We start from the raw sequence: 27,769 nt of genomic DNA on the forward strand, positions 1-27,769 counted from the left end.
TTAATTTCATTTTTTTACCTACGTGACTTTACCGAAAAAACTAAGAGTATGAATCCTTGCAGTCACGAAAGCTTCAAATCTAGACCTCTCTCACCCAACGCCGGACGGCACTCCTTCAATGCTGCGAAGAATGTTTTACGCAATGGCTGTCGTCCGACATGAAATAATTTGAGATGTTAAGAGATGGGCTATCTAGAACTTAAATTAAAACAAAAATTATTCATAGCTTGGGTTTCTAGTGCAGTCATTTGTGGCTGGACTAGCCATTTAACTCCGTACCTTTTCATACCTGGTTTAAATCACTGGCACTTGACACAGATTCAAACCCAGGTCCACCAGAGTTACTGGCTCATTGATCCTGACACAGGCATTAACCCCTGTAAGCCACCTCAACAAAAACAAATGTTTTAAAGGCAAATGCCTCGTGCTATTTTCATGTCATCTATAAATCGAGTAAAATTGTACCAAGGTGCCCATTTTGAACGGTGCACCTTATTGCACAGCCCCTGAAATTGGAATTCAATAAAAAAAAAGAAAACCCATCTTGGAAGAGGGGGGAATAAACAAAACAAAAAGCTGGACTCTCCATTCGCGTCGTATCAGTTATTTCTCTTCCCTCCTGATAATTTCAACCAGCCGCTGGGACCGACGCACTGCTGATATTTTGTAAAAGCATCCATATGGTGTTAAAAACAAAGCAAACACGCTTTTGGTGATCACACGTCCGACCACCATCGTTCGTAAAACGCACGAAGCGCGTCTCTTCAAACAACGCCTCGACGGAACAACAAAGACACGCGAGCAAGTTGCAGCAAGCAAACGAGTTATAGCAAAGCCTGATATAATACGAGAGCACGAACCAAGTCGACACCCACCCTCCATCAACACCGCCTTCTAACAGAAAACGTGTCCAGAAATGCATCGTCCCATTTAAAAGAAAAAGAATTAAAGAGCCATTTGAAACGGATGTTTCAATTTTTTTTTGTAAACAGACATCAGCACAGTACCCTCCTAGAAACTGGCATCGTTACATGAGAAAGCAGAACGTGTAATTTTGTACGTGAAGTTTTTTTTTCAGTGTCATAATATAATTCGAATTGTTCACGTTGGCAGGACCTACACATGTTAACTGTTTAACACGTCAAAGCAGCCAAGCCAGTCTGCGAAAATCTCTTCAGATTTGTTAAACCCGATTAACAATCGTAGATTGAACCCGATAAAATTTAGATACTACCAAGTGTGGATACAGTTTTATCCACCCAGCTCAAAATACAAATTATGTTTTAATGATCGATACCTTTGGGTACACTCTGTAGAGTATACATGGCATGTTAAAGTTTTGGTTAATAGTTCTACCGAGCAGTTTAATGACTTGGAGCGACTTGACAATTTCCGAGTGTTTCCAAGTCACCGCATTGCAAAGTGAGGTTCATTTCTTTCTAGATTTGAAGCTTTCGTGACTGCAAGGAACCATACTCTTTAGTTTTTTCGGTAAAGTCACGTAGGTTAAAAAAGAAAAACAAATAAATTAAATCCCGACGTTTCGGAGGCAACGCAAGCCTCCGTCTTCAGGTGGAACCGTCACAGCAAAAATTACTGTAACAGGCGAAGGGCGCTCCAAGAGACACACCACCTGAAGACGGAGGCTTGTGTTGCCTCCGAAACGTCGTGATTTAATTTATTTGTTTTTCTTTTTTAACCTACGTGACTTTACCGAAAAATACAGAGTAAGGTTCACATCAGTCAATCCCGGTCTCTCTGCTCCGAGGAAGGGACATAGCCGAAATCTATACACCAAGTGCTTACGTTTCCGTTTTAAGGCAGTGTTAACAGTGGAGGCGTTTTTGCTAGTGCGTGTACACCACTGATGATACTGCCTCTTTACTTGCCAGGCATCAAGCTGCCTATTTGGCAAGAAAATCTGTGTTTTAATTTTTTTATTGTTATGAAACGTCATGTTTTCCACCTCGATAATCTACCAGATGCACTTCAGCGAAATAAGCATCTTCGTGATTGACTGCGCATGAGCACATGCTGATAACGACGGCCACGCGTGTAGAAGACTTTTAGAAAACCTTATTACAAGTGTAAATTGCTGCAGTTACAATCGAGCTGGGATATTCCAGCAATCGTGAATGTCTGTTGAATATTCAAGTTTTCGGTTACTGTCAAATACTCTATTATATGCAGACACGTATGCAAACGCGACCTTTCCGTATGCATTAGTTAATACAAATAGTCCCGATAACATTTGGGCTTCATACGAACGTTAATTCAATGACCATTATCTTATTCATTGTCATATTGTATTGGTCTACCTACAGTGCAAATATAATGCACTGGCCATTGACGTAATTGTTGCGAAGTTTTTTTTTATATATACATAATTATTGTGATCGATAGTGCTATGCTGTTCTATTTTCTTGAGGGACTATCTTGGTGCGGTTTGGGACTGTTTTGTTGTTTTTGCTCCCTTGCCCAAGCTTGATAAATTGATAATTAAGTTTTTACTTGCTTACATTTAGTAACTTTCTTACCATTTTCTCTAGTTTGCGCTCGTATAATTTTTTTGCATTGTTTGCTGCTGTAACTTGCCGACCCGCCCATACCTGGACAGCGGCGAAAAATAATTTCATAGCTCATCGGATTCCTCCACTTTGAAATAAAAAATTATGATTCAGTTTGTGAACCAAGTCGCTCGATCATCCCAGCTCCATGCATGACGGTTCTAAGCACTACAGCTGTACGATTGTACCGTGTGCCAGTGATAATCCCTCTATACAAGCGTGTTTAGCCAGTGAGCGAAACCGCTGCAATCGCTCTCGCAATGCCCTTTCCCAGTGCCGTGTGCCAGCCTGGGCTGGCATATGATGCGAGGGGCATTGCCTGAAAGCTAACCCTCAACCTATAGGGCCAGGATGCGAACCTAACACTGCGTGAATCTGCAACAACGCACAACATATATACTCGGCGCCAATTTGTGTTTCTTTGCAGCCAATACTTTGGCCGTAAATAGGATCAACGTGTGAAGCGAGGCGGTTTAGTGGCGCCAACAAGGCAGCACGACGAGTACACGAGGGAGACCCGTGGGGAGCATTTACACGCTGGAGGCATCAAGATCCAAGCTCTGAACAGTCGTGGTCAGGGGTATAAGTACACCACCTGTCCGCATTAACCACCCAATACGTGCCTCTAAGGAAACAAGTCCTGCATTAGTCGGTAAACTCTCTACAAATAAATATGGGCCCCCCCTATTTCTGTACAGCGTCTTGAGAAGCGGTATAATAGGCTAGAATCCAATCGTGAAACTTTGACGATGTGGCACAACATAGGCTCGTAACAATGCATCAATTCATACTGACATGACACGCACCGAAGGTGTGAGAATATATGATTTTCACTTCATCTCTGTTGCATGTGATTCGTTCGTATGCCCCTTGACATAACAAGATCGGAACAACGAATCAGTGAACCAAGCAATTCACCTCCCCTGGAGTTTTAAACGAAAGGTGATCAAAAATTATGTAAAAATGGTGAATACGCGTTACTGCAGGGGCATTGTTCATAGCTCTGGACCTGTGCAGTCCCGGGTGGTTAAAGTTTAGGTTGTGACCCAAATGAGCCTCACATCCACATTTTGGGTAATTACCCCAGATGATACCACACAACCACTCAACCCTTTCCCGTTCTAAGACGTACTTAATCAGCTTTTCTTCCGAATCGGAAAAGGCCAGACAGGAGTGCACGGGGCACAGTTTATCGTCAGCTTCAACAACAGATCGTGCTTTTTCGTGGTACGAAATAACTATCCGCGTGTCAACTATCTGATACAATTATCACAAATTGTACCGCTCAAGCATTCTAGCCAAATTTAAATAACTCCCACAGTGAGTGTTTTTGTGCAATCATTGGGGGGTTTCTCATCCATCGCTGCTCACGAGAACCTAGTTTAATCATCATAGGTTTCCCAAACTCAGGACCTTCAGTGGTACTGGCCCAGTACCCTGACATTTACCATCATTATGCTTGACTACCGAGCAATGCAACACCAAATTTCACGAATCCTTGAGTAGGGTCCTGCCATGTTTTCGTAGTGGGGGTCTGGGTGCTATGTATATTTCAATTGAGTAATTCTTAACCCACGGGGTAAGAGATAGGCATGCAGTCACTCCCCCATGTCCCAATTAATTTACCCTTCTCATAGCCATAACTCGATGCACTAATCAATGTTTAAAATAAGTGCATTGAAATACAGCACTGTACTGTAGAAAGTGTGACTACATTATGAGACCTCCTTTGCCAGTAGCAAGATATAGTGATAGGTTTTTACCCTCTTATCTGGCAACACAACTGACACCTTTTTACAAGGGATCATGTTTGCATTAACCACAACACTTGCGGTCAAAATGCAAACAAAAAAGATAACTCTGATAATGTAAAGCTGTCTCGGGTGTGGGCGAATCAATTTCAAGGACAGTGCATACATTATCAGAGTTGTCTATTGTTTGCATTTTGACCGCAAGTGTTGTGGTTAATGCAAACATGATCCCTTGTAAAAAGGCGTCAGTTTTGTTGCCAGATAAAAGGGTAAAACCCTATTACTAGTGAGACTACATGTATGATATCCGTGCCGACTGATTACTTCAGGTTTTAGAAGTAATTCTGCAGATTGTTTATCAAATTAGACTAGGACTGCAATCTAATAATTAAGATATATAATGCAGATGAAAAAGGACTTCTTCGTTATCTGCAGTGAGTGGCTCCCACGACTCTGACCATTTCCTTCATGGGGCCAGCTTCTTGCTGCTGAAGACCAACAATTTAAAGCCACCACATGCCTCCATGCTCAAAGAATTGCCGGGCAGTTGAAATACCTCTGACGGAGACCCCAAACAGTGGTGGAAATTCCACTTCCCCAAGATAAACTTTGCACGAACTGGATACTTGTTTTATCGATCCAGGAAGAATGATGGACTGAGCTTAATCGACGCTCAAAATAAGATTTGAACTTATCTTATAACCTACTGAAATGCTCCGACCAAGGTACCAACGAAAGGTTTATAGAATTATAATTTGACGAGAAAAAGTCCTGTCTCGACTTCAAGCTGCCTCTATATGAAAGAGAGATTCTGATTATATCATCATCACTAAATGACCAAAATCCGATGCGACCCCATCAATAAAGAACTGCAATTGGCTCTCACGTGTAGCAGAATTCCCTTTGTACACATTGACTTGCCCCCTCAGTATTTAATTTTGATGATTCAGGGTGTCGATTCCATTGGAGTTTAACTTTTTTTCAGGTATGATCTCCAGTGGCTGCAGGGTTTATACGAAGCAATTTCAATTTAAGAGAATCGTAAAAAAAACTACTTTGACACGTGGTAGCGTGTATCATGAGCATAACCAACTGTAATCGACGCTCAAAGATCCCCCGTATAACCTGAACAGACTATTGGGGAAAATGTTGTTCGCGAGCACCTATTATATCCGGCATAGCATGCGAGGGGGTGGATGGGTGGCTGGCACCATGCCTTGCCAGCTTTGTCTCCCCAATGGCAATGATCATAGATCGCAGCAGGTACTCATGAGGAGGCTGAGACAAGAGGCCCAGAAACAGTTCAGATAATCACTGGTATTGGGCCATCAGTGGGAATCAAACTCTGGTCGCCAGGTTCATAGTGCAGCGTGCTAAGAACTACACTACTGCTCCACTCAAAACCAACCGCACACGTGCACACACCATTCACACTACTTTTCCTACCCTGGCCTCAGTAAACTCACAGCACCATCTCAGTGCAGTGACAATTACGTGCACCTATTCTCTCGGACTTGAAGGTGGCAGGGTTGGTGACCCATGCAGAGATGAGCAGTGGTGTTGGTAAGACACTGTCCGCTCACAAGAGAGACGGGTAACGCTTTGGAAGCGGCGTTGGCTCCTGTAAAAGGTGTCGGATCGTTTCTCCCCTCGCCACGTGGGTTTCCTCCATGCACTGCATTCCTCTTCTTCTGACACGCAAAAAAACTGGCCAAACAATCCAAGCGGAAGCCGAATTAAAACGAGTCTCGGAGACTTGAGTGATCTCAACTCGTATAATTGATTTTTTTTTTATCCTGGTTGTGAGAATAAGATGTATTGCATTCGCTGGGTATGTTTTTGGCGGACTATGTAAATAGCTTTGGAATAGTCGAGAGGTCAACATGAGTATTAAGAGGTGGGAGCTTGGTTTGAGGCAAGAATTGTCTTTATCAGAGTTGGACTTGAACAAAACAACTGGAAAATAAGCTTCTGGTCTTTGAATATAGGTGCATTGCAGGTGCTTGGAACTTAATGCAATGGTAAAACATCATTTTAAAAAGAGGTTCAGAAGAGAATAGGTTAAGAATGCAAGGTAGACGTTAAGAGGTTGCAATGGATAGGGCACACGTGCAGGATGGAGAAGGGCAGGTCACCAAGATAGGCATTGGAGTGGCGGTAGGATCCTGCAAACGCGAACATTGCAGGTTGGATATCGCCCATGCGATAGCCGAGGGTTCGAGCAGAAGCGATGGCAAGGAATGGCTTCATCACCAGCAACTGCCTGGACAAGCCGAATTGCTGTTATCCCGGATGATTAAGATTACTTCCAGTGGGAAAGCCCCTTTTTAAAACAAAACCTCACCTCAGCACTGACAACCCCCATGGTTAAAAAACCTCGGCCTCATTCTGTGGCAGCAGAAGAGCCAGACCTCAGCACTTATTAACGATAACAGACATAACGTTCACATTAATTCACCTCACTCGGTTATTTCCCTCGGGTGAGAAATCGCACAGACCGCGTGCTCACTCCGTGTCCCAGCATCTCAATCGGCAGACTCTGGTCTGACCACATTTCGACAATCCCATTCAAAACGCGGTACAAATTGTACATTCTCCCTTGCCAGAGGCCAGTCTCTCCATGCCGACGACCACAATCGACTTCTCACAAAGTGGTACTTATTTTTTGTTACAAGGAGATGAGGAGGGTGGGCCGATTCGATGTCCCCCAGTGAGATGAAAACTCGCAGCTGCCCAATGGGAGAGGTTGTCTCTCCGACCACTGAATCACCCAGCTGAAATGTCACCACAAGTCATCTCGTTAAATTGACATGTCAGTCAGGTGCCTAGCAACTCAACAATAATAATCACGTGCAGAAATATTTCTGGGGGAAGGGTTTCTAAACTTTGCGTCCTCGAGGTATACCCTCTAATAATTTTCTCTGTTCAGTGATCACATGCTGCATGCCGTCTTGTGTTTGGCAAACACATGACACACGCGCAAGACCTCAATATTAATTTAAAGTGGCGCTCTCTAGCAATGAGCACAGGACATGTTTATCGATCATCCGGTGCATGCAGCGTGCGACAGTCGAATTTGTGCCCGAACAAAGAAAAGACTGGCAAACGTGGAAAGGTGGAGGATGGCGAGGGCTGGAGTTTGTGGAACCGCACGTGAAGGAATCGTCCCAACGTTGCCAACATCCATCATGAGCACGAACTGTACAGCAGCCGGTGAACCAAACTGTGCGCAGAGCTGACTGGTCGATGGGTATGCACGTCCAATGAACGCATAGTTGCAAGTAGGGGAGTCCCGATGCATGGATTTGTCAATCAAAATTTAATCTTAACAATTGCGTAAGGACTGATGTTTTTCAATTCACGTTGCCTCTAAGTCATTAGAGGCACTATCATTCACTGCAATGTAACAACATATATTTTTCATTAAATCGGGATTCTGAATTCAGTGATAATTGCATTGCAATGTGACAATTTTATAACCATAGTTGTAAAGGCCTTTTTCAGCCGCTATTTAAATTATGACTGTACGTATATTGCACGATAAAACGATGGTTATTGGGAGGCACGTGTATTGCTAAAATTGTTACTTCGAGAATCTAATATTTTCATGTGGTCGTAACTCTTGAGCAGGGTGAGAAGCAATGGGAGAGAGCACACCATGTACGTGCTAGAAAACGTTGGCGACATTGAACGATCCTTGGGGCCGACCGCTCAGATAAACCCCGCTGGGTGTGCACGTCCCAGCAGACACTGCACGCGCTGAAAGACTGGCCTCTCAAACGCGCGCGCGTGTGTGTACGAGGATGCGTGCGTCGAAGGATTTAAGCGGTGTTGAGGGCTCCGCCAAACGGCCTTCACTAAATATCACCTACAGTGCTGAGCATTTTGCTGGCAATTACCCGCACTGCAATGGGAATGCCAGACACAGACGAGAACCCGAGATTGGCTCGTACACTCCGATCCCTACGCTTGCTCGCTTTGACACTCGTTCTCTCACGTGATCTCACTCACTCACACGCTCTTTCACCTATGACTAAATGATTGAATAAATCTCTGCCAAAGATCAAATAATCCTAAATGTGCCTGAGCTCATCACGTATCGGTTGACTACATGAATGCATTTGCCCATTCATCCACACTCACCTAGCCATCACTTGCCCGTGGTCTCCCACCCATCACTCGCTACAATAGAAATACGATTTACAAAGCGTCTAAATAAAACTGCCTCTCAAGGTACTTTACAAGCGTGAGGGGCGGCATTCATACGAGAGAGATGGAGAGGCGCAGGAGGGAATGAGACTGCAGAGCAGCAACGATGGGAATGAAGCGTAGGATGGAGAGAAACAGTCATATGTAGAAAGTTTCAAGCCTTAACTGGAACAGGGCGGGGGGGGGGGGGGGCATTCGTGTGGTTGTCAGACAGAGGAAGTTCCAGACTATAGGGACAGCAGGGATGGCAGTGGAGGAGTGAGTCCCCACCCCAACGATGATCAAAAGGTTGAGAGGTAGTCACTCGCCCCTCACCCACTCATCTCAGGCACTCTCTCCACCCTCCCATTCACTCACTCCTCACTCGCGACGTCTCCCACCCCTTTGCCCGCTATCTCCTCACTTGTCCCCCCACTCCTTTACTCACCCCCCCACATCCTCCATCATCACCTCACCCCTTCCCCCACCTCCTCTTCTCCTTCCCCCCATCACTCCACTGGCGTAGCACAGTCCTCCATTTTGCCATCTTCCAGCGGAAGTGACGAGGAAGAAGACGACGAGGTGGACGGGGTAGACAAGGCGAGGTCGGATGTCCCGCCCTTCATGGGCATCGTCGCCGCTGCCCCCTCTTCTTCCTCCTCCTCCTCCTCTTTGCCGTCGTTGGCATCTGGGGCGGCCGAGAGCGGGGTCTCTGGTCCTCCCGTCTCGCGTGGCAGCTGGGACCGGCACGATGTCGACGACGGTGATGACGACGATGATGGCTCTGGCTCTGGCTGTGGCTGAGAAGGAGGAGGCGGCGGCGATGCCGGTTGCTCCTCTTGCGTGCGCATCCTCTTCAGTGGGGGCGCCACCTCATCCTCCAGCACCTGCTGGGGTAACCAGCGTTTGTGTGCGCACACGATAATAAGGATGAGTTGATGGCTCTCTCATAGACATCGATACAATTGCATGCATGTATGTTGAACTTCTTTCGCACCGTATGTAGCCGATAGTGCAAATCGAAGGTGCGGGGGGGGGGGGGGGGGGAGGACAACAAACGAAACACAAAAAGCAGTTCGAAAGAAATTATTTTTCTAAACTTAAAAGTGCATAGCTCCAGCGGCTTCCTAATATCGGAAGAGCGTTCCAAAGCTTACGCATATTTGCATAGCCTACCCAGGCAGTTAGGGAAAGTCCCATTAGCATGCACCCATGAAGGTTACCACGGCACACAATGGGGTGGTTGTGACGCTAGCACCACACCGAGCCGCTTTCTCCCCCACTGCACCAAGTAGGACCGGTTCGGATATTCACATCCTGTCGATAGCCTTGAACCGAACTTAGGTCACTGTTTTCAGAGAGCATTGCGAAAACCACTACGCTACCACCACTCTACCCATAGCGCACACAAAATAAAGACAAATATCCCAATATCGCCTTAAAAGACTGTTGGGGAAAGTGCTGTTAGCGAGCACCTACGAAGGCCAGCACGGCATACGACGGGGTGGTTTGCCAGCACCACGCATGGCCACCTTTATCTCCTGAGTGGCGATGTTTACACATCGCACCAAGTACTCATTTGAGGCCGAGTCGACATAGTGGAGGCTGAGGACCAGTTCAGATAATCGTCAGTGGTGTTGGCAACAAAACCGCTCCACACACACTCGCAAATACACACAACCAATAATGATATTGACAGCTGCCAAGTGGCGCCATGTTGCGCTGAAATCAACAAGGCGCTTGCGCCAGGCTAGGCGTGTTGAGAGATAAAAGGCCTCGCAGCCGCCTGTGTAAGTTCCGGAAGGGACGTATCTTCGGCGCCCCGACACGGGAACGACAGCAGCCTGGCCACGATAATGAGCGTCCTATTGTGGGTGCTGTGTGTTCAGCGGATTTCAGCCGACGCTGGGCAATCGAGAACTCAAGACTCCTGGAGGAGAGGTCGTGTTCGCCCTCTGTGCCACTAAGGGTTTATTAAAAATAGTAAGTCTTACGTCAACATGCGCGCGCGCGCCCAACCATGCACACGCGGAGTTGACATGCGCACACATGAGCGCGCATTTCAAAAATGCGCGCACACAAGCATGTACAAACGCAGAGGAACACACGCACAGACAAACACGCATGCACATGAATACGCATTCAAAAGTGCACTCACAAGTATGTGCAGACACAAAACACTAAGACATGCACACATGTACAAAGATCCACCGTGTAGCATTAACAGTCTGTTAGACCAAGTACTGTTAGCGAGTAGCACCTATGAAGGCCAGCACGGCACACGAGGGGGTGGATGGCCAGCACCATGCCAGGTCACCGTTATACACAAGTGTACAAAAACGAAGATCCCCCGTATAGCCCTAACAGACTGTTGGGGCAAGTGTGCTGTTTGCCAGCACCTATTAAGGCCAGCACGGCATACAAGGGGGTGGGTGGCCAACACCACGCCCGGCCGTTTTTGTCTCCCTAGTGGCGATGTTTACACACCGCACCAGGTCCTCATTTGAGGCCGAGTCGACCTAGGGAAGGCCCAAAACCAGTTCAGATATTCGTCACTGGTGTTGGCCGTGAGCGGGAACTGGGCTCTGGTGCCGGGTTCGTAGCGCAGGGCGCAAACAGCTACACTACCGCTCCCCACACACGTGTATACACACGCACACAAACATGCACAAGAGCCCACATTCAAAAATCTGCACGCACACAAGTGTACACATATGCACCACCAGACAGATGTACACACACACGCAGAGACACCATACATAAAGCGCATTCATTCACGCAAGTGGACACTAAAACAGGTGGACACAACACAAGCAAGACAACACATACGCACAGACAAGCAATTGCACATATGCATGTTCAACACACAAGCGTGCGCACAATCACTTACACGCACACACAAGCACGTGTGCACTCGCACACAAACGCACATATGAAAGCACGCACACGTATACACACTGCACATGCAAGCGCGCACACACACTACCGAGCCACAACTACCACCACACACCATGTCAGCTGTTCAGAAACGCTCTTTTTAAAAATAATCATTATAATAATTAAATAATTCCTTGCGTGGCGCCCCCGTCACAGAGAGTGTCAAATTCACCTCCGAGTGCTGATGACGCGAGGCAGCTGGTACACACGCATGTCCGTACGCACACCAACGCACGCACGTGTGGTGGGGGGCGCGCGGAATTATCCTCAGGAATCCGTGTTCCTGCGACTGCTACAATGCTAACAAGCCGAGCCCGAACTCTAACCCTAACAAACCGGGCCCCGTGGGTCTGTGAGTGTGGGCGCGTATGGGTGTTTTATGGGCCCGTGTGTGCTTTGTATGGGTGGTATGTAGTGTGCATTTTCTTTATGTGTGATTGTGTGGATGCGTGTGTATGTACACCTAGCCTGGCGCAAGCGCGATGGGTGATGTCACCACCACGTGTTGGCGAACGGCGGTTATTTTTCTTGTTGTGTATATATATTTGTGCGTGCACAAAGAGCGGCTCGTGGTCGTGTTGTGGTGAGCACACCAAGCTAAGAACTCGGCAATCAGAGTTCGATTCCCACTGACGACCAATAAGAGTGGCGAATATCTGTGCTAATATTTGACCTCTTCAAGGTCGAGTACCTGGTGCGGTATGTAAACATCAGCAATGGAGAAACAAAGGCGGCCGTGTGTGGTGTTAGCCACCCACCCCTTTGTGTGCCGTGCCGGCCTACATGGGTTGTCGCTAACAGCACGTGCCCCAACAGTCTGTTAAGGCTATACAGGGGATCTTTGTGTGTGCATGTGTGTGCATGTGTGTGTTGCTCCATGGGGAGCGGTTAGCGCGCTGCGCTACAAACCTGGCGACCGATTCCCACTCACGGCCAACATCAGTGACGATTATCTAACCGGGCCTGGGCCTCCCCGAGGTCGACTCAACCTCAAATGAGTACCTGGTGCGATGTGTAAACATCGCCACTAGGGAGACAAAGGCGGCCGGGGGTGGTGTTGGCCACCCACCGCTTCTCGTGTGCCGTGCCGGCCTTATTAGGTGCTCGCTAACAGCACTTGCCCCTACAGTCTGTTAAGGCTATACGGGGGATCTTTTTATCTTTGTGTAGTATAGTATTATAGACTGTCGGGGCAAATGCTCCTGGCAAGCACCGATGAAAACTTAACTAAATGGTACCGTCACGTGAAAGGCAAGGAATGATGGATGGGAGGACTGATCCAATAGTCACAATCTTGTCTCTTTCACATTTCTAGCCTGCATGTAGCTTTTATGAGTTTATACTCTTAGGTTTTTTCGGTAAAGTCACGTAGGTGACTAGCTGTGATGGTCCCACCTGATGATGGAGACTTGTGTTGCCTCCGAAACGTCGTGATTTATCATTTTATTTCTATTATTTCTATTATTTTTATTTTATTATTTCTTTTTCCTACGTGACTTTACCGAAAAAACCTAAGAGTATGAATCCTTGCAGTCATGAAAGCTTCAAATCTAGAATTTTCTGAGTTTCGCATGAATTAAAGTGTTTAAATTAATAGGTGTCTATTTGGTATTTGAACATCTTAGCACTTGTATTATTGCTGGAATCGGTAATGCCTATTCATGTTTCATATTAGTATAATGGAATTTGGTTTAGCTTTAGTAGGTGTTTGCCCCAACAGTCTATAAGGCAACATAGGGGATCTGTGTATAAGGCATAATAGGATTGATAGAGGTAGCAATCAATCCTGTCGCCATCTATAAATCACCTTTTTCATGTACTATTGTTACGACTAAAGTTGACACAGAACATGACAGAGTGGCGTTCCCTTTGTCTCGCTAAGGCCGATATTTACACAGCTCACACCTGATACGGGTACGAAAGAGTAATATCACCCACTGCAACTACGTTGCCAGCAACTTTGCTTTGACTTCTGGTCAAAGACAACAGTGATACCTCACCGACCTGTACCTCTCTCCTTTGTATTATAAGAGCACGAAGGCAACAAAGTGGTGGACTCATGTGCCAAGCCGGTATTATTAAAAGATGCTCACTAACAACACTCGATCCTATAGTCTATAATACTAAATGGGAAGGTGTAAATGTGTTTTTTTGTTTGTGTACCTGGGGAGTGTGTTTAATTGGGACAGTGTGTTCATGGCAGCTCTGGTTTGGCGGTGGAGGTCATGTTCCCAAGTGTAACGATCAATTAGTAATTTGAATGCGTGCCCTACACTGTGCAAAAGTTGCTTGGCGTGCCTCTCCACATAAAGCGTCAGCTATTTCACGGCCACATTCAGGTCCTCTCATCTCTATGCTTATAATGCATGGACTCGATTAGCCATATCCCGTTCCGAGATGACTGCAAGTTGCAGGATGGGTCCCAATCACCTCCGAATCTCAGAACGTGCACGCGGTTCAGCGTTAATTTTATTTCGAGGTGTAGCGCTATTGTTTTTAAAGTCAATGTACTCACCGCAGAGAACTATTAGTGACACGACCGCACTCTATGATAGCTGGCGCCAATCTGTGCCAAATGCCCTCCCCGCCTGGCCTTGTCGCAGCCTCGGTACCGATAAAGTTATTTTATTTTTTCTTCCGCTTCTATTCCCAATGGAATCAAACGAAAAACTGACGATGTACACGTATGACATTGGAACGGGTTAAAATAAATATTCAAGCCGACCTGACTGCAGTCCATTCTGGGTATATCCAGACTGGACTGTGTAGGGATCTCACAGCACTTGTGTGCATATGAGTGTGTGTATGTAAGGAAAAGTGATGTAGTGTTTAACGCACTGCACGACAAACTCAGCGGACCAGAGGCTGATTCCTAGTCATGGTTAACGTGAATTGTGATATCATTATTGGTACTGGATCTCCCCTCTATCAAATCAGCCTGATACGAGTACCTGTTGTGGTGTGTAGACATCAACACTGGAGGAAAAAAAAGAGTGGCCAAGCATTGTGCTGGCCAAACCACGTGTGTCATGCTGGCCTTAATAAGTGCTCACAAATAGCACTTGCTTATATGGTTCATATATGTTACACAGGAGATCTTTGCCTTTGAATAGTGTACACTGTATGGTGTGTATGAGTCAGTGCGTGTTTGTGGAGCGGTAGTACAGCGATTAGCTGTACTACGAATCCGGTGACCAAAGTTCGATTCCCGCTTACGACCAACATCCGTGACGATCATTTGAACAGATCCTGGGCCTCCCCAGCCTCAAATGAGTACCTGGTGCGATGTGTAAACATCGCAACTGGGGAGACAAACGCTCACAGGCATGGGGCTGGTCACCCAACCTCCTAGTGTGATGTGCCAGCCTTTATAGGTGCTTGCTCACAGAACTTGCCCCAAGAGTCTGTTAAGGCTTTACGGGGGATCTTTGTCTTATGTCCGTCTCACCTGTCCGTGTAGAAATATGGGGTGTGGCTCCTCCTTGGTGAGTTCTGGAGGATGCTCGTAATCTGGCACAGACATGGCTGCTTCTATAAGAAGGCACAGCACACGCAATAGACACAATAAATAGACACACACGTATCAAATACAGTGCTTTTATGGCTTTGTTTTGGTGATTTCGAAAAGTTTTTTTGGTTTGGCCATGTTAGTTTGTTGTAGTACGGAGTTAGAATGATGGCCTTAATCTAAGTTGTCTTGTGGTTATTGTTGTTGTTTGACTTGCATCCCACTGGGATTTTTGCACACAGCGTTGGTGTACGGTGCTTTTTCTGCAATATTTTGCTGTCTTTTCTTGGATTTTCTGTTTGCACTTAGTCACATAGTCACTTTAAGATGTTTTCTTGTTCATGTTTAAGTTTTTTGTTTGTTGCGATTGCACCCGATTCAAGAGCCGAATGACTCACAGGGCTATACCAAATAAATGAAACTGAAATACACATTCTGCATATAACAGTATTACGCATATACACTCACGTACACAATGGTCAGTGCTTTTCTACCCGATGGTGTGTATTGTCAAAATGTACACTCGTGTTACTGTAGAGTTGGCTTGCTACTCTAGTGTGTTTTTATTACATTATTCCACAAGTGTTTGTCAAAGAGTGTCACCATAGTGTTTGAGTGTTACTATCATGAGTTACCATCTGTGTGATTTACTATCATTGGAGTCACTCCAATGTCATTTTAGAGTTTGTCACTATAGTGTGTTTGTATTACAACAGCAAAGGTCAAGCACTTTAATTGCTTGTTCACGACACTGTTAGCAGAAGGGCCTCCACTAAAGGGAATTCCAGAGAGCCACTCTAGAGGGTATTTGGCCTATTGTTCTACCTCTTACAAGGTCGGGAATTATAAGGTCGCGCTCATTACACGCCAAGTGCTTGCCACAAACGAACCACAATACCTTGCTAATTTTATCAAGGAGCACAAACCATCACGCAAACTCCGGTTGTCCTCGCAGCGGCTTCTGGCTAACCATCGAACAAAGACGGTCAAACTGCATCGCGCACTTTCAGATGCGCTTCTGCGGCCGTCTGGAACGCTCTTCCTTCCAATATTAAGGAAGCCACTGGATCTATGCACTTTTAAATCTAAAACTGAAAACTCATTTCTTTAGAACTACTTTTAGTGTTTAGTTGGTTGCCCTTCCCCCGTGTTTCCGATTAGCAGGGTTGGCTACTTACGGTGCGAAAGAAGTTCAACAGACATAAATACATACCCCGCACTTTACCCCACCATACAAGGCCTGCCAATCCGGCTGCGGTTGTACCTATTTCTACTGTAGGATGGATGGCGGCGGGGGAGATTTGCAAAACTTGCCCCATTATTTGAACTGCCACACACCAGGAGATCAAATTGAACTTGCGACCTGAGGATTGCAAGTCAAGCATGCAAACCATTACACCATGGCAGCATTAATGCTATAGTATTTATACATACTCTTTGGTTCTTTCGGTAAAGTCACGTAGGTATAACATTTTATAAATCACGACGTTTCGGGCGCAACACAAGCGTCTATCATCAGAGTGTGTTGCGCCCAAAACGTCGTGATTTATTTTATTTTATACCTACGGGACTTTACCGAAAGAACCAAAGAGTATGGATTCCTGCAGTCACGAAAGCTTCAAATCAAGATTGCTATCGTATTTGTTGATAAAAACATGCAAGTGTGCACTTTTGCATTACTTCCATGTGGTTATCGCTATACTGTGCATTTGTGCGCATCAACTAAAGTGTGTGTTGTTAAAATAGTGTGTTCATACTTGTGTGTCACGAGAATGTGTGTTTGTGTTTAAATAGTTTGTGACTAGCCTGACTAAAGTAGGTATTTACGTGACCTGTCAATCTATTTTTCGTTACTACTGTTTACTATCTTACGTGCTACCAGAGTATGCCTGTTACTAAAGTGTGTGTTACTAGTGTGTGTGTCTATTGTACATAATACTTTAGTAGGCGCTACTATCGTTTTTAAGTTACCAAAGTCTGCGTAAATATCGTGCGTGCGTGTGTTACTACAGTACGTTTGTGTCACAGTGCATCGTGATAATACGTAAGTTCACGCACTGCGCTATGAATCTAGCGACCCGAGTTCGATTCCCGCTCGCAGCCAACACCAGTGAAGATTAGCTGAACCGGCCCTGAGCCTACCCGAGGTCGACTCAGCCTGAAATAAGTACCTGATGCGGTGTGTGAACATCACCACTCGAGACAAAGACGGCCAGGCGTGGTGCTGGCCACCCACCTTCCCATGTGCCATGCCGGCTTTTATAGGTGCCCGCTAACAGCACTTTCCTCAAAATCGTGTTTAGGCTATAACGGGGGATTGTTGTTTTTGTTACCATACGTGTATGTGTTACTGTTGTGTTTGTACACCACTCGGTGCTTTTGCGTTACCATCATCTCCAAGAGCCGGGGGTTGGCTTGAAATGTCTCTTCCAGGACTGGAACACCCACTAACATCGTTACTGTTCTCCTCTACACAACGACACACCAACAACAACAAAATAATGAATGTGTCAAGATAACATGAATACGTCAACACTCACAAGGCAAAGCGTATCCCCTAGGGCTGGGATAAATTAGTCAATTAAGTCGATTAATCGACGAAATATTGTCACGGACTACTTTTTTGTGGTCGAGTACTCAGGCTCCTTTAACTATTTTTTATTTTACCAGGTAAGGCCCACTGAGCTACATAAGCTATTCTGCAGAAGCAACTTGGCGACAAATGATAGCTCAACAAAGTGGCTTATCGTGTGGAAATGCGTAGCAGCCAAAGAAGCTTAAATGCACGTTTCTAAATATGGAGGGAAAAACCGGAGGACCTGCAGGAAAATACACGCGGCCACGGAGAGAGAGACAAGCAAACTCCAAATATACGGGCATGGTCAGGGCCGGGATCAAACCCACAAAACCTCCTGAATACCTGATGAGGTAGTTAACATCTTACCACTGCAGCGAGATGTTAAACTATGACAACAAAAAGGTGATAACAAAAACACGCAGTCTAACGCAGATGATGCCGACGACACCACAAATGCCCTGCTCATCATGTCCAGTCCAGCGGCAGATGTGAGGAGAGGTGAGAATGTTTTCATCCAATTATTTTCGTGTTATTCGAATAATGGAACCGATCATCCGTAATCGATTACTCAAGCAATCAGAGAGAGCACAGCTTGCGTCTCCCTGCTCAAACAAGAAATGTGGCAACACTAATCTTTCTCCGTGGCCAGTGGTGAAAATTCCATATTCTCATGGCAGGGACTAGTGTATCCACAGGACAACTACTGCTGCTTTCCCACAAAGTGGTACTAATTTTATTTACCTCAGAGGGATGATCTAATCTAATTTATATTTATAGAGCGACTTCACTTACAGCGCTTGACATAAGCTTACAAAACGGTGACAGAATGGAGTGATGTAGTTGACAGGGGCTTACAAGAATTGAGGAATGAGAGACAGTGACAGAGAGTACTTAAAGCTTACGAAAGGGTACGGGGAGGGATGGGAAGGAGTGGCGAGGAAGAGAATGGGCAATAGAGAAGAGGTGAGGGCTTTAAGAGAGGAATGGGAGGATTTTAAGGAGGGGGGGGGGACTGCTTCATGTACAAGGAAAGTTAATTCCAGTGGAAGGGTGCAAGAAGAGGAAAAAGAATCGAAAACGAGATTGGGCACAGGGAGGAGATAAAGATAGACAGAAAATTGGAAACGAACAAAATGAAGGGATATGGAAGGGAATGAGATAGGCACAATAAGGTTGGGCAAGGCCGTGTATGATCTTCCACGTGTAAGCAGAATTCTGAGCATCGAGAAATCGATGCACGAGTTGGTTCAATAACACAAGCCTCACGTCAACAAAGTGGCCACAAGATGGCAGTATAGCCAAGTGTTCCTTATTCTAACTCAGGGGTCGACAACCTTTTAAAGAAGCGCCATTTTTTTGTTTTTGTCTCTGACCAACATAGTTCGAGAGCCGCATCACGCGAAGAGCTACTTGTAGACAACAGCAGATATACAGAAGATGACAACCATTCTGCCTTAAATAAACAAAATAGGTGATGGAATAAACTGTCTCTTTAGTTTTCCCGCCCCCCTTTAGTAATTCTTTAACAATAAAGTTTGACTGTACATTTCGATTTAAAGCTTTCGTGGCTGCAGGGATTCATCTTCTTGGTTCTTTCGGTAAAGTCACGTTTACCGAAAGAACCAAGAAGATTTGACTGTACAATTTGTCGTCACCAAGACATTTCATAGTGACCCACTCCCTGCCAAATTTAATCAATTATCTTTACGTTAAATTATGTTTAATTCTTACGGGGTTTTTTTTTAATGGCTGCCCGCAAGTGGGCAGCCAAAAAGCCGCGTGCAGCTCTTTGGCTGCGGAGCCGCAGGTTGCAGACCCCTCTTCTAACTGCTCGAAGCTTTCAGTGCTGCCTCTCCTACACGCGAGTTTTCCCCAGATACAAATCGGTCACTCCATTCTGTTGTCCAAAAAGAGTTGCCACAAGTTGCTCGGCTCGTGGATAATGCATTACTGATGTTTGCCATCGGCCAAAAAAAAAGGGCCCAATAAAATCATCATGGCCTTAGCAGATGCCACTCTTAAGGTATAGAGCACACGGGTCTGCAACCAAAATCCTATTTTAAAAAAATTCTAAATCGGTAAAAAAATAAACCCGCAATATTTCAAGAGCCGCAATGCATGTGAATAAGAGGCAATGGTCCTTCACAAATTACGTCACGGATCAGTCGTTAAAGAACTGCATGCGGCGCGGGAGCCGACCCCCTGGTATTGCGTGTAACGACTGCCGCCTAGTGGTATAGCAGCCTGCTGAGCAAGTGGGAACGACTAACGCAGCGCGCATCGCAAACCCCAATCAAGCACAAATGCTCTCGCGACCCCTCCAAACAGCCCCCCACACAAGTTGTTGGGACGTATAAGTCAAACTACGTTGGAAATTATCCCCGGCGTGTTCTCTCCTCCTTTTGGCTGCCAATCAATTGTTAAGTGTCGACCACCGGGCCATCCATTAAAATCTCTTCTAGCCACGTACCCTGTCCATATTAAACATCCCTTTCACCTCTACTATCTTCGTTTACAAGAAAATACCAAACCATTCTTGGAAATTAGCTGTTAACTGGCGAAAGGAGGCAGTTTCTGTGCCAGTTATTGCCGGAGGCACTTTTGGCCAAGAGTCAAGCACTGTAGGTTAAACAATTAAAATGGTGGCAGCTCTTGCGGTTATTATACGAAAGTCTAGAAATTGCGTAAATGCAACGACACTGGCATCATAAAACTAAGTGTTGCGATGCGTCTCTGCGTGTAGAATGGAGTGTACCGACACACCATTGGCCTACAGGAGGTTACGGAGTTCTTTCTTAAAAATTTGTCATATATGGTATTCATTCCACTGCTTGTGGACCCCACCTGAAAGGCTTTCACCCCACTCCCACCCTCCCAAAGGGGGGTACGGCTCAAGGATTGAGAATCGGTGCACAAAGGAACCAAACAGCAACGATACACCCGATTTTTTTCAGGTGTACTCGGATTCACGATTAATATCAATTAAGGCACACCATGTGGAAATTACATGCTTTTACATTTCAGCAAATGCAGTGGACAAAACTGTATATACGAGACAAGAAAACATATCATAACAAATTCATCGAATCGCTGGGAGGCTGAATCGTCACATCCATAAGCAATACCACCATTACCACTATGGTGACTACCACCACAAGACTACTACCACCGTTTCCACTATCCCAATATAACGAGTTCTATCACCTATACCAACGCTATCAACATTACCTCCATCACCTCCACCATCACAACTGCAACCAATACCATTAAGAACACCAGTTATTACCATAATTATCACCACCACCAACACCACACCTAAACTACCATTACAACTAGATTCTACATTTACTACCACTTTGTCAACATCACCAGCACCTCGCCATAATCACAAACTTCATTACCAAAACCACAACAGCCATCACCACCACCACCTCCAGAATTTACTGCTGATTTAATAAGAGTCTTAATGTTAGGGATCAGGGCATGAGCTGGTGACAAAGTTAGGATACACGATAGTATTAGGTTAGGGTCAAGATTAATGTTATATTCAGGGTCAGTCAGATTAGATCAGGGTAAGGGTTATGGCCATTGTTAAAGTCGGTCAGGTACGGGGGTTAGGATCATGTTAATGTAATGGATAGTCAGTAATAATGTATGAATGTATGTTGAACTTATTTTGCACCGTACTCAGCCAACCATGCTAATTGGACATGCAGGGGAAGGTTTGGGTGGGTGGTTGGATGAGTGCATGGATGAGTTGGTTAATTTGGGTGGATGGGTGGGTTGGTTGGTGTGGATGGGTTGGTTGGTGTGGATGGGTGGTTGGATTTGTTGGTTTTGATCGGTGGTCAGCTGGTTGGTTTGGTAGTTGCGTTGATGGGTGTGTTGCTTTGTATTGGTGGCTTTGTTTAGGTGGGTAGCTTTCGATGGGCGAGTTGGTTAGGGCAGGTGGATTGGGTGGGTAACAAGAGTGGGTGGGTGAGAGATTGAATGATTGACAGAGTGAATCAGTGGATGGTTAAGTTTGTGAGTAGGTAAGTGACAATGACTGGGTGTGTTGTTGTGACCTGCAGTATGGTGGCTGAACCCTTTGTGGATGAGATGAAGTCTTATCGACAGAGCTTTCAACAGAGGAGGAATCAAGGAGTTAAGTTCACGGGATAGTGGTTTGATGGATGGTGATGGTTCACATTGGCAAGTGAAAACCTACACTGTGCTGCCAATGGTGGTTGTGTGTTCTACACAGCAGTGGCCAGATCATTAAACTCGACCAAACTTGCTAATTTCACATCATACAAGACACTAAGGCCCCAAAAGAAAGCCCACGTGGCCCAACTCCAGTGCCATATTTTCAACTGTTCTATCAATTCCTACTGGCACCACGGGGATCATCGCACTAGGGATGAACGATTTGGGGAAAACATCTAATTGCGATTTTTCTGACAGATATAACAATTTGATTTGCGATAAAAATATTTAAGTCAAGCTTCAGTTCAATATACTGTGTAATAGATTTTAAACATGTGATGGAGCATTACCGCATGATACCATCAAAATATGAACTGCTCTATATATTCTAATGCAAGGATGAGAACTTTAAAGCTATGAATTGCTTCCAACATGTATTTATTAAAACGTTTTAATTGAAATAGAACAATCAAATATAGAAAAATTGTTAAGTTAAATAAAGTTACAATGATAAAAAATTTAACAATTTCAATAATAGGACTTTTCAAATAGCCTTTGCGATTTCCTAATCGCATTGTTTCAAATTGCGATTTCGATTTGAAATCGATTCATTGTTCAGCCCTACTTCGCAGCCTCATCTGCCTCTTAGTGTCAGGGTTAGAGCGAGTGTTAACGTCAGGGTCAGTATTATTGTCAGGGAAAGGGTCAGTGTCAATATCAGGGAAAGGGTCAGTATTAATATCAGGTTAGGGTCGGTGTTAATGTCAGGGGTAGGGTCAGTGTCAATGGCAGGGGTTGGGTAAGTGTTAATGGCAGGGGTAGGGTAAGTGTCAATATCAGGTTAGGGTCAGTGTAAATGGCAGGGGTAGGGTCAGCGTCAATGTCAGGGTAGGGTCAGTGTCAATATCAGGGTAGGGTCAGTGTCAATATCAGGGTAGGGTCAGTGTCAACGGCAGGGGTAGGGTAAGTGTCAATGGCAGGGGTAGGGTAAGTGTCAATGGCAGGGGTAGGGTAAGTGTCAATGGCAGGGGTAGGGTAAGTGTCAATGGCAGGGGTAGGGCAAGTGTCAATATCAGGGTAGGGTCAGTGTCAATGGCAGGGGTAGGGCAAGTGTTAATGCCAGGGTCAGATTTAGAATCCTAGTGAAGACGGGCTTAAGCTCGAACCTTGGTACTCAGTCATGAGTGGAGAGGAGCTGTTTTCAGGAGACGTGTGGGCAGACAGGGACAGGGATTTCCCTTGAACCGGCCTGCGCGTTTTCTGCATGCACACACATATACACACACACTTCTATAAACAAAGATTCCCACATGTAGCCCACTTAGACAGTAATGGCAAGTGCTCTTACCATGCACCGAATAATGCTGGCAGGGGACACAAGAGGGTGGTGTGTTAAGCACACAAAGATCCCCCTTATAGCCTTAACAGACTGTTGGGGCAAGTGCTGTTAAGAGAGCACCTATGAAGGCCGGAACAGCACACGAAGGGGTGGGTGGCCAACACCACGCCCAGCCGACTGTCTCCCGAGTGTTAATATTTACACACCGTACCATGTACTCATTTGAAGCTGAATCGACCTAAGGGAGGCCCAGGACTGGTTCAGATAATCGTCACTGGTGTTAGGCGTAAATAGGAATCGAACTCGGGTTGCTGGGTTCGTAGCACAGCGTGCTAACCGCTACACTACCGCTCCCCACGCTCATACGGTCACACACACTCGCTGGAGCGAGTGTTCTGGGATCAGCAGTGTGCCTCCAAACATTGTCCCCTCGCTGGGAAGATCCATCTCTCTCTCCACTCTCTCCATACTCTTTACAGCTGGATGGAAGCAACCAAATATTAATTAAACACATTAACATAGGCTTGCAGTGGGTAGGGCTTCACGAACCTGTCTTTGTAATTTTATGCCAAGTTTTATCATAAAAGTCGATGTCCAATGAGAGCACAGTAGTCCACGGAGAGGCTGAGCCAGCTCGCCAGATTCACACGCAGAGCCGGCTTGCTTTCCACCGATCATGGAAATGTGCCATGGTGACATCATTGTCTCACAAAAACAAGGTTGTTTTCCACCGACTATTTGCCGAGCCGAGCCAGAACCAAGCTGTGAAACTCTGGCCTCACAGGACACATGAATCTGGCTCCGAGGCCAAGCGGGGTGACGTCAGCAGCACCGGCTTGGGTTTTGCAGTGGGGAAAATAAATACTCGTGTCATGCGGGGACCCAACAATCACCTCAAGGGGTTTCCCATCCAGCACTGGCACCCACTTGTAGATGCGCAGTGACGTGTCTCCGACGGTCACCCACCGCTTCTCCCTGCACATGTACAGTACAGGAGACGTGCAGAGGTGAAATCTCTGTGATTGGAGCTCACAGGGCAGACTCGGGTGCTGTGTGGATGGAGAGGTCAAGTTTCCCTATTGGACAGGTCATGGAGGTACAGAGCAAGGTGCTGTTGGGTTTTCAACATAATGGTGGAGTTTTGTGTTTTTGATTTTAATAGACAATACACACTTTTAAAAACTTTACTTATTTAACCCATTGTGATGCATCATGCCTTTGCAAAACCTGTCATGTCTCCTTGTGTATCCCCTGCATCCTAAAGTCCCCGTGTCTCATTTTCAAATGTTCCTTCCCCATATTAACTAACATTCACATTTCCCCCCACAATTGTTGACTCGTGTCTTCCATCTATCCCCGCCTAGAACCAAACCAGCCAGAATGCGCCAGACCTCATCACATCTCAGAAGCTTATGAAGTGTAATCCCTGTTACTACAATGGATGCCAGGTGTTGTAGGCTTGGGCTACGTAAGTGACTGGGAGATGGCAGCAGGGCAACATTCTTAAATCCATCTATGCAAAGCTTTCAATGTAACCCTCTCTCGATCCCCAGGTATGTATCAGTCTTTTCCAAATTCTTCAGTTTTATCCCTCATGAAACCAGAAAATGGCCAATCATCCCATTACACGGACCCTCCTCAGCAAGTCTTAAGAGGCTCAGTGATGCTCTTCGTGGAATACAATTTTTAATTAAAATGGCATTATTACTACTTATTCCTCCCACACCTCATCATACCTCTCTGTACGTCTCTTAAGAATTCCCATCTCATACGTGTGTGTTGTATTTCTCTTGTCTAATCACGTCTCACCATTACATCCCATGTCTGCCTAACACTTGCCCCCATCATCCCGTCCCTTATCCATTACCCGTGTCTTCCATCTCTCCCCGCATTTCTTGGATGCACATTCACACACTTTAAAGATGTCGGTAATGATCAGTATCAAGAAGTGGCATTTCAATTCGGAATAATCCGTCGTCCAACACCACGGCGTTAGACATACTCAAGACAAACTGACTTTCATCTGGGATAAGAAGGTGCATTCAGTTTGTGTAAATAGGAAAGCATTGACTTGTACCATGAATAAGCCATGTTTTCTGAAATCACTGTTTTGATAACCTTTAAAATAACACCAGATCATGCATGTTATTTTAGGATGATTGCGAATATTGTGGAACTGCCCATGTCTCCACCCATGACTTCTCTCTTGCCTTTCACAATCCCTTCATATGCATTTTGGTCTCCCCCCCCCCACCCCATATAACACCGTCTCCCCACATCGCTTAACCTCCCTGGCTCTCCCATCATCTCCCGCTGTCTCCCCCATCTCTTACTATTTATCCTATCAAGCAGTCAATGGTCAGCATGCCCCTGTCTCCTCATTTTTGACGTATCTCCTCCCACCCCTGATCTCTAACCAAGTCCCGTAAAATCACTCTCCCCTCTATCCCGACCATCTCTCTCGTCTCACCGAGTCTCTCGCCCCCTGTTGTTCTTAGTGTATCAATGTCTGCGCCTCTCTCTCTTCCGTCAAAACAATTCACGCCCATGTGACTCCTCTCCCCACCCCGTCTCCCAGTGCCTATCCCCTCTTTTTCCCATCTCCCAGCCTCTCTCTCTAACCCATGTCGCCTGGAACCTCCCCCCCGTCTCTCGCCATTCTCCCAGTCTATCTCTCTCCTTATCTCCCCGTGTCGCTCCCCCCGGCGTCTCCCTCCTCGTGTCTCTTTCGCGTCTCTCGTCTCCCCGCGTCTCCCCGCGTCTCTCGTCTCCCCGTGTCTCTCTCCCCACGTCTCTAACCGTCTCTCTCCCCGTGTCTCTCCCCACGTCTCTCTCCCCACGTCTCTCTCTCCACGTCTCTCTCTCCACGTCTCTCTCTCCACGTCTCTCTCTCCACGTCTCTCTCCCCGTGTCTCTCGTCTCCCCGTGTCTCTCGTCTCCCCACGTCTTCCTGTCTCTCTCCCCGTGTCTCTCTCCCATCTCCCCGTGTCTCTCTCCCCACGTCTCTCCCCGTGTCTCTCGTCTCCCCACGTCTCCCTGTGTCTCTCTCCCCGTGTCTCCCTCCCCACGTCTCCCCGTGTCTCTTTCCCCACGTCTCCCCGTGTCTCTCTCCCCGTGTCTCTCTCCCCACGTCTCCCCGTGTCTCTCTCCCCACGTCTCCCCGTGTCTCTCTCCCCGTGTCTCTCTCCCCATGTCTCCCCGTGTCTCTCTCCCCGTGTCTCTCTCCCCACGTCTCCCCGTGTCTCTCTCCCCACGTCTCCCCGTGTCCCTCCCCACGTCTCTCTCCCCGTGTCTCTCCCCACCTCTCTCTCCCCACGTCTTTCTCCCCGTGTCTCTCTCCCCGCGTCTCTCTCCCCACGTCTCCCCGTGTCTCTCTCCCCACGTCTCCCCGTGTATCTCCCCACGTCTCTCTCCCCACGTCTTCTCTCCCCGTGTCTCTCTCCCCACGTCTCTCTCCCCACGTCTCTCTCCCCACGTCTCCCCGTGTCTCTCCCCACGTCTTTCTCCCCGTGTCTCTCCCCCCGCGTCTCTCTCCCCGTGTCTCTCCCCCGCGTCTCTCTCCCCGTGTCTCTCTCCCCACGTCTTTCTCCCCGTGTCTCTCCCCCCGCGTCTCTCTCCCGTGTCTCTCTCCCCACGTCTCCCCGTGTCTCTCTCCCCGTGTCTCTCCCCCCGTGTCTCCCCGTGTCTCTCTCCCCACGTCTCTCCCCACGTCTCCCCGTGTCTCTCTCCCCGTGTCTCTCCCCCCGTGTCTCTCTCCCCACGTCTCCCCCCGTGTGTCTCTCCCCGTGTGTCTCCCCCCGTCTCTCTCTCCCCGTGTCTCCCCACGTCTCCCGTGTCCTCTCTCCCCGCGTCTCCCCGTGTCTCTCTCCCCGTGTCTCTCTCCCCACGTCTCCCCGTGTCTCTCTCCCCACGTCTCTCCCCACGTCTCCCCGTGTCTCTCTCCCCGTGTCTCTCTCCCCACGTGTCTCCCCGTGTCTCTCTCCCCACGTCTCCCCGTGTCTCTCTCCCCCCGTGTCTCTCTCCCCACGTCTCCCCGTGTCTCTCCCCACGTCTCCCCGTGTCTCCCCCCGTGTCTCTCGCCGTGTCTCTCTCCCCGTGTCTCTCTCCCCACGTCTCTCTCCCCACGTCTCTCCCCACGTCTCCCCGTGTCTCTCTCCCCGTGTCTCTCTCCCCACGTGTCTCCCCGTGTCTCTCTCCCCACGTCTCCCCGTGTCTCTCTCCCCCCGTGTCTCTCTCCCCACGTCTCCCCGTGTCTCTCCCCACGTCTCCCCGTGTCTCCCCCCGTGTCTCTCGCCGTGTCTCTCTCCCCGTGTCTCTCTCCCCACGTCTCTCCCCACGTCTCCCCGTGTCTCTCTCCCCGTGTCTCTCTCCCCACGTCTCCCCGTGTCTCTCCCCACGTCTCCCCGTGTCTCCCCCCGTGTCTCTCGCCGTGTCTCTCTCCCCGCGTCTCTCACCATCTCCTAACGCGGTCTATGGCCGCCATCACCCGCTTCATGTCGTCCTTGGCGCGGCTCCGCGTCTCCGCTCGCGCCGTGCGCCCCGACATGGCGGGTACGAGGAGGAGGAGGAGGCACACGGAGGAGAAGGCAGCAGCGGAGGATGATGGAGGAGGTGGAGGAGGAGGTGGTGATGATGATGAAGACGATGGCGACGAGGAGGAGAAGGGAGATCGCGACAGCGCCGCCCGCGCCGAGAGAAGAAGTTGAGGGAAAG

General features: G+C 47.2%; 1 protein-coding gene across 2 annotated transcripts; it reads right to left on the minus strand.

The window, feature by feature from the left end:
- Positions 1 to 27,769, minus strand: LOC133359274 (B-cell CLL/lymphoma 7 protein family member B-like). Of its 2 annotated transcripts, none has more exons than XM_061577754.1 (6): positions 27,511 to 27,769; positions 23,950 to 24,031; positions 22,884 to 22,977; positions 17,340 to 17,420; positions 14,892 to 14,974; positions 1 to 9,393 (listed from the first exon to the last, which is right to left on the minus strand). In XM_061577754.1, exons 1-6 carry the CDS (start codon positions 27,600 to 27,602, stop codon positions 9,016 to 9,018), a joined length of 810 nt encoding a protein of 269 aa, XP_061433738.1. In that variant the 5' UTR covers positions 27,603 to 27,769; the 3' UTR covers positions 1 to 9,015. The 2 variants fall into 2 exon arrangements, with proteins under 2 accessions (XP_061433738.1, XP_061433737.1); XM_061577753.1 differs by having other exon boundaries at positions 1 to 9,396.

This window comes from Lethenteron reissneri, chromosome 64 (genome assembly GCF_015708825.2).
Source record: "Lethenteron reissneri isolate LAM-NWPU_2019-01 chromosome 64, ASM1570882v1, whole genome shotgun sequence".
Taxonomy (NCBI): Eukaryota; Metazoa; Chordata; class Hyperoartia; order Petromyzontiformes; family Petromyzontidae; genus Lethenteron; species Lethenteron reissneri.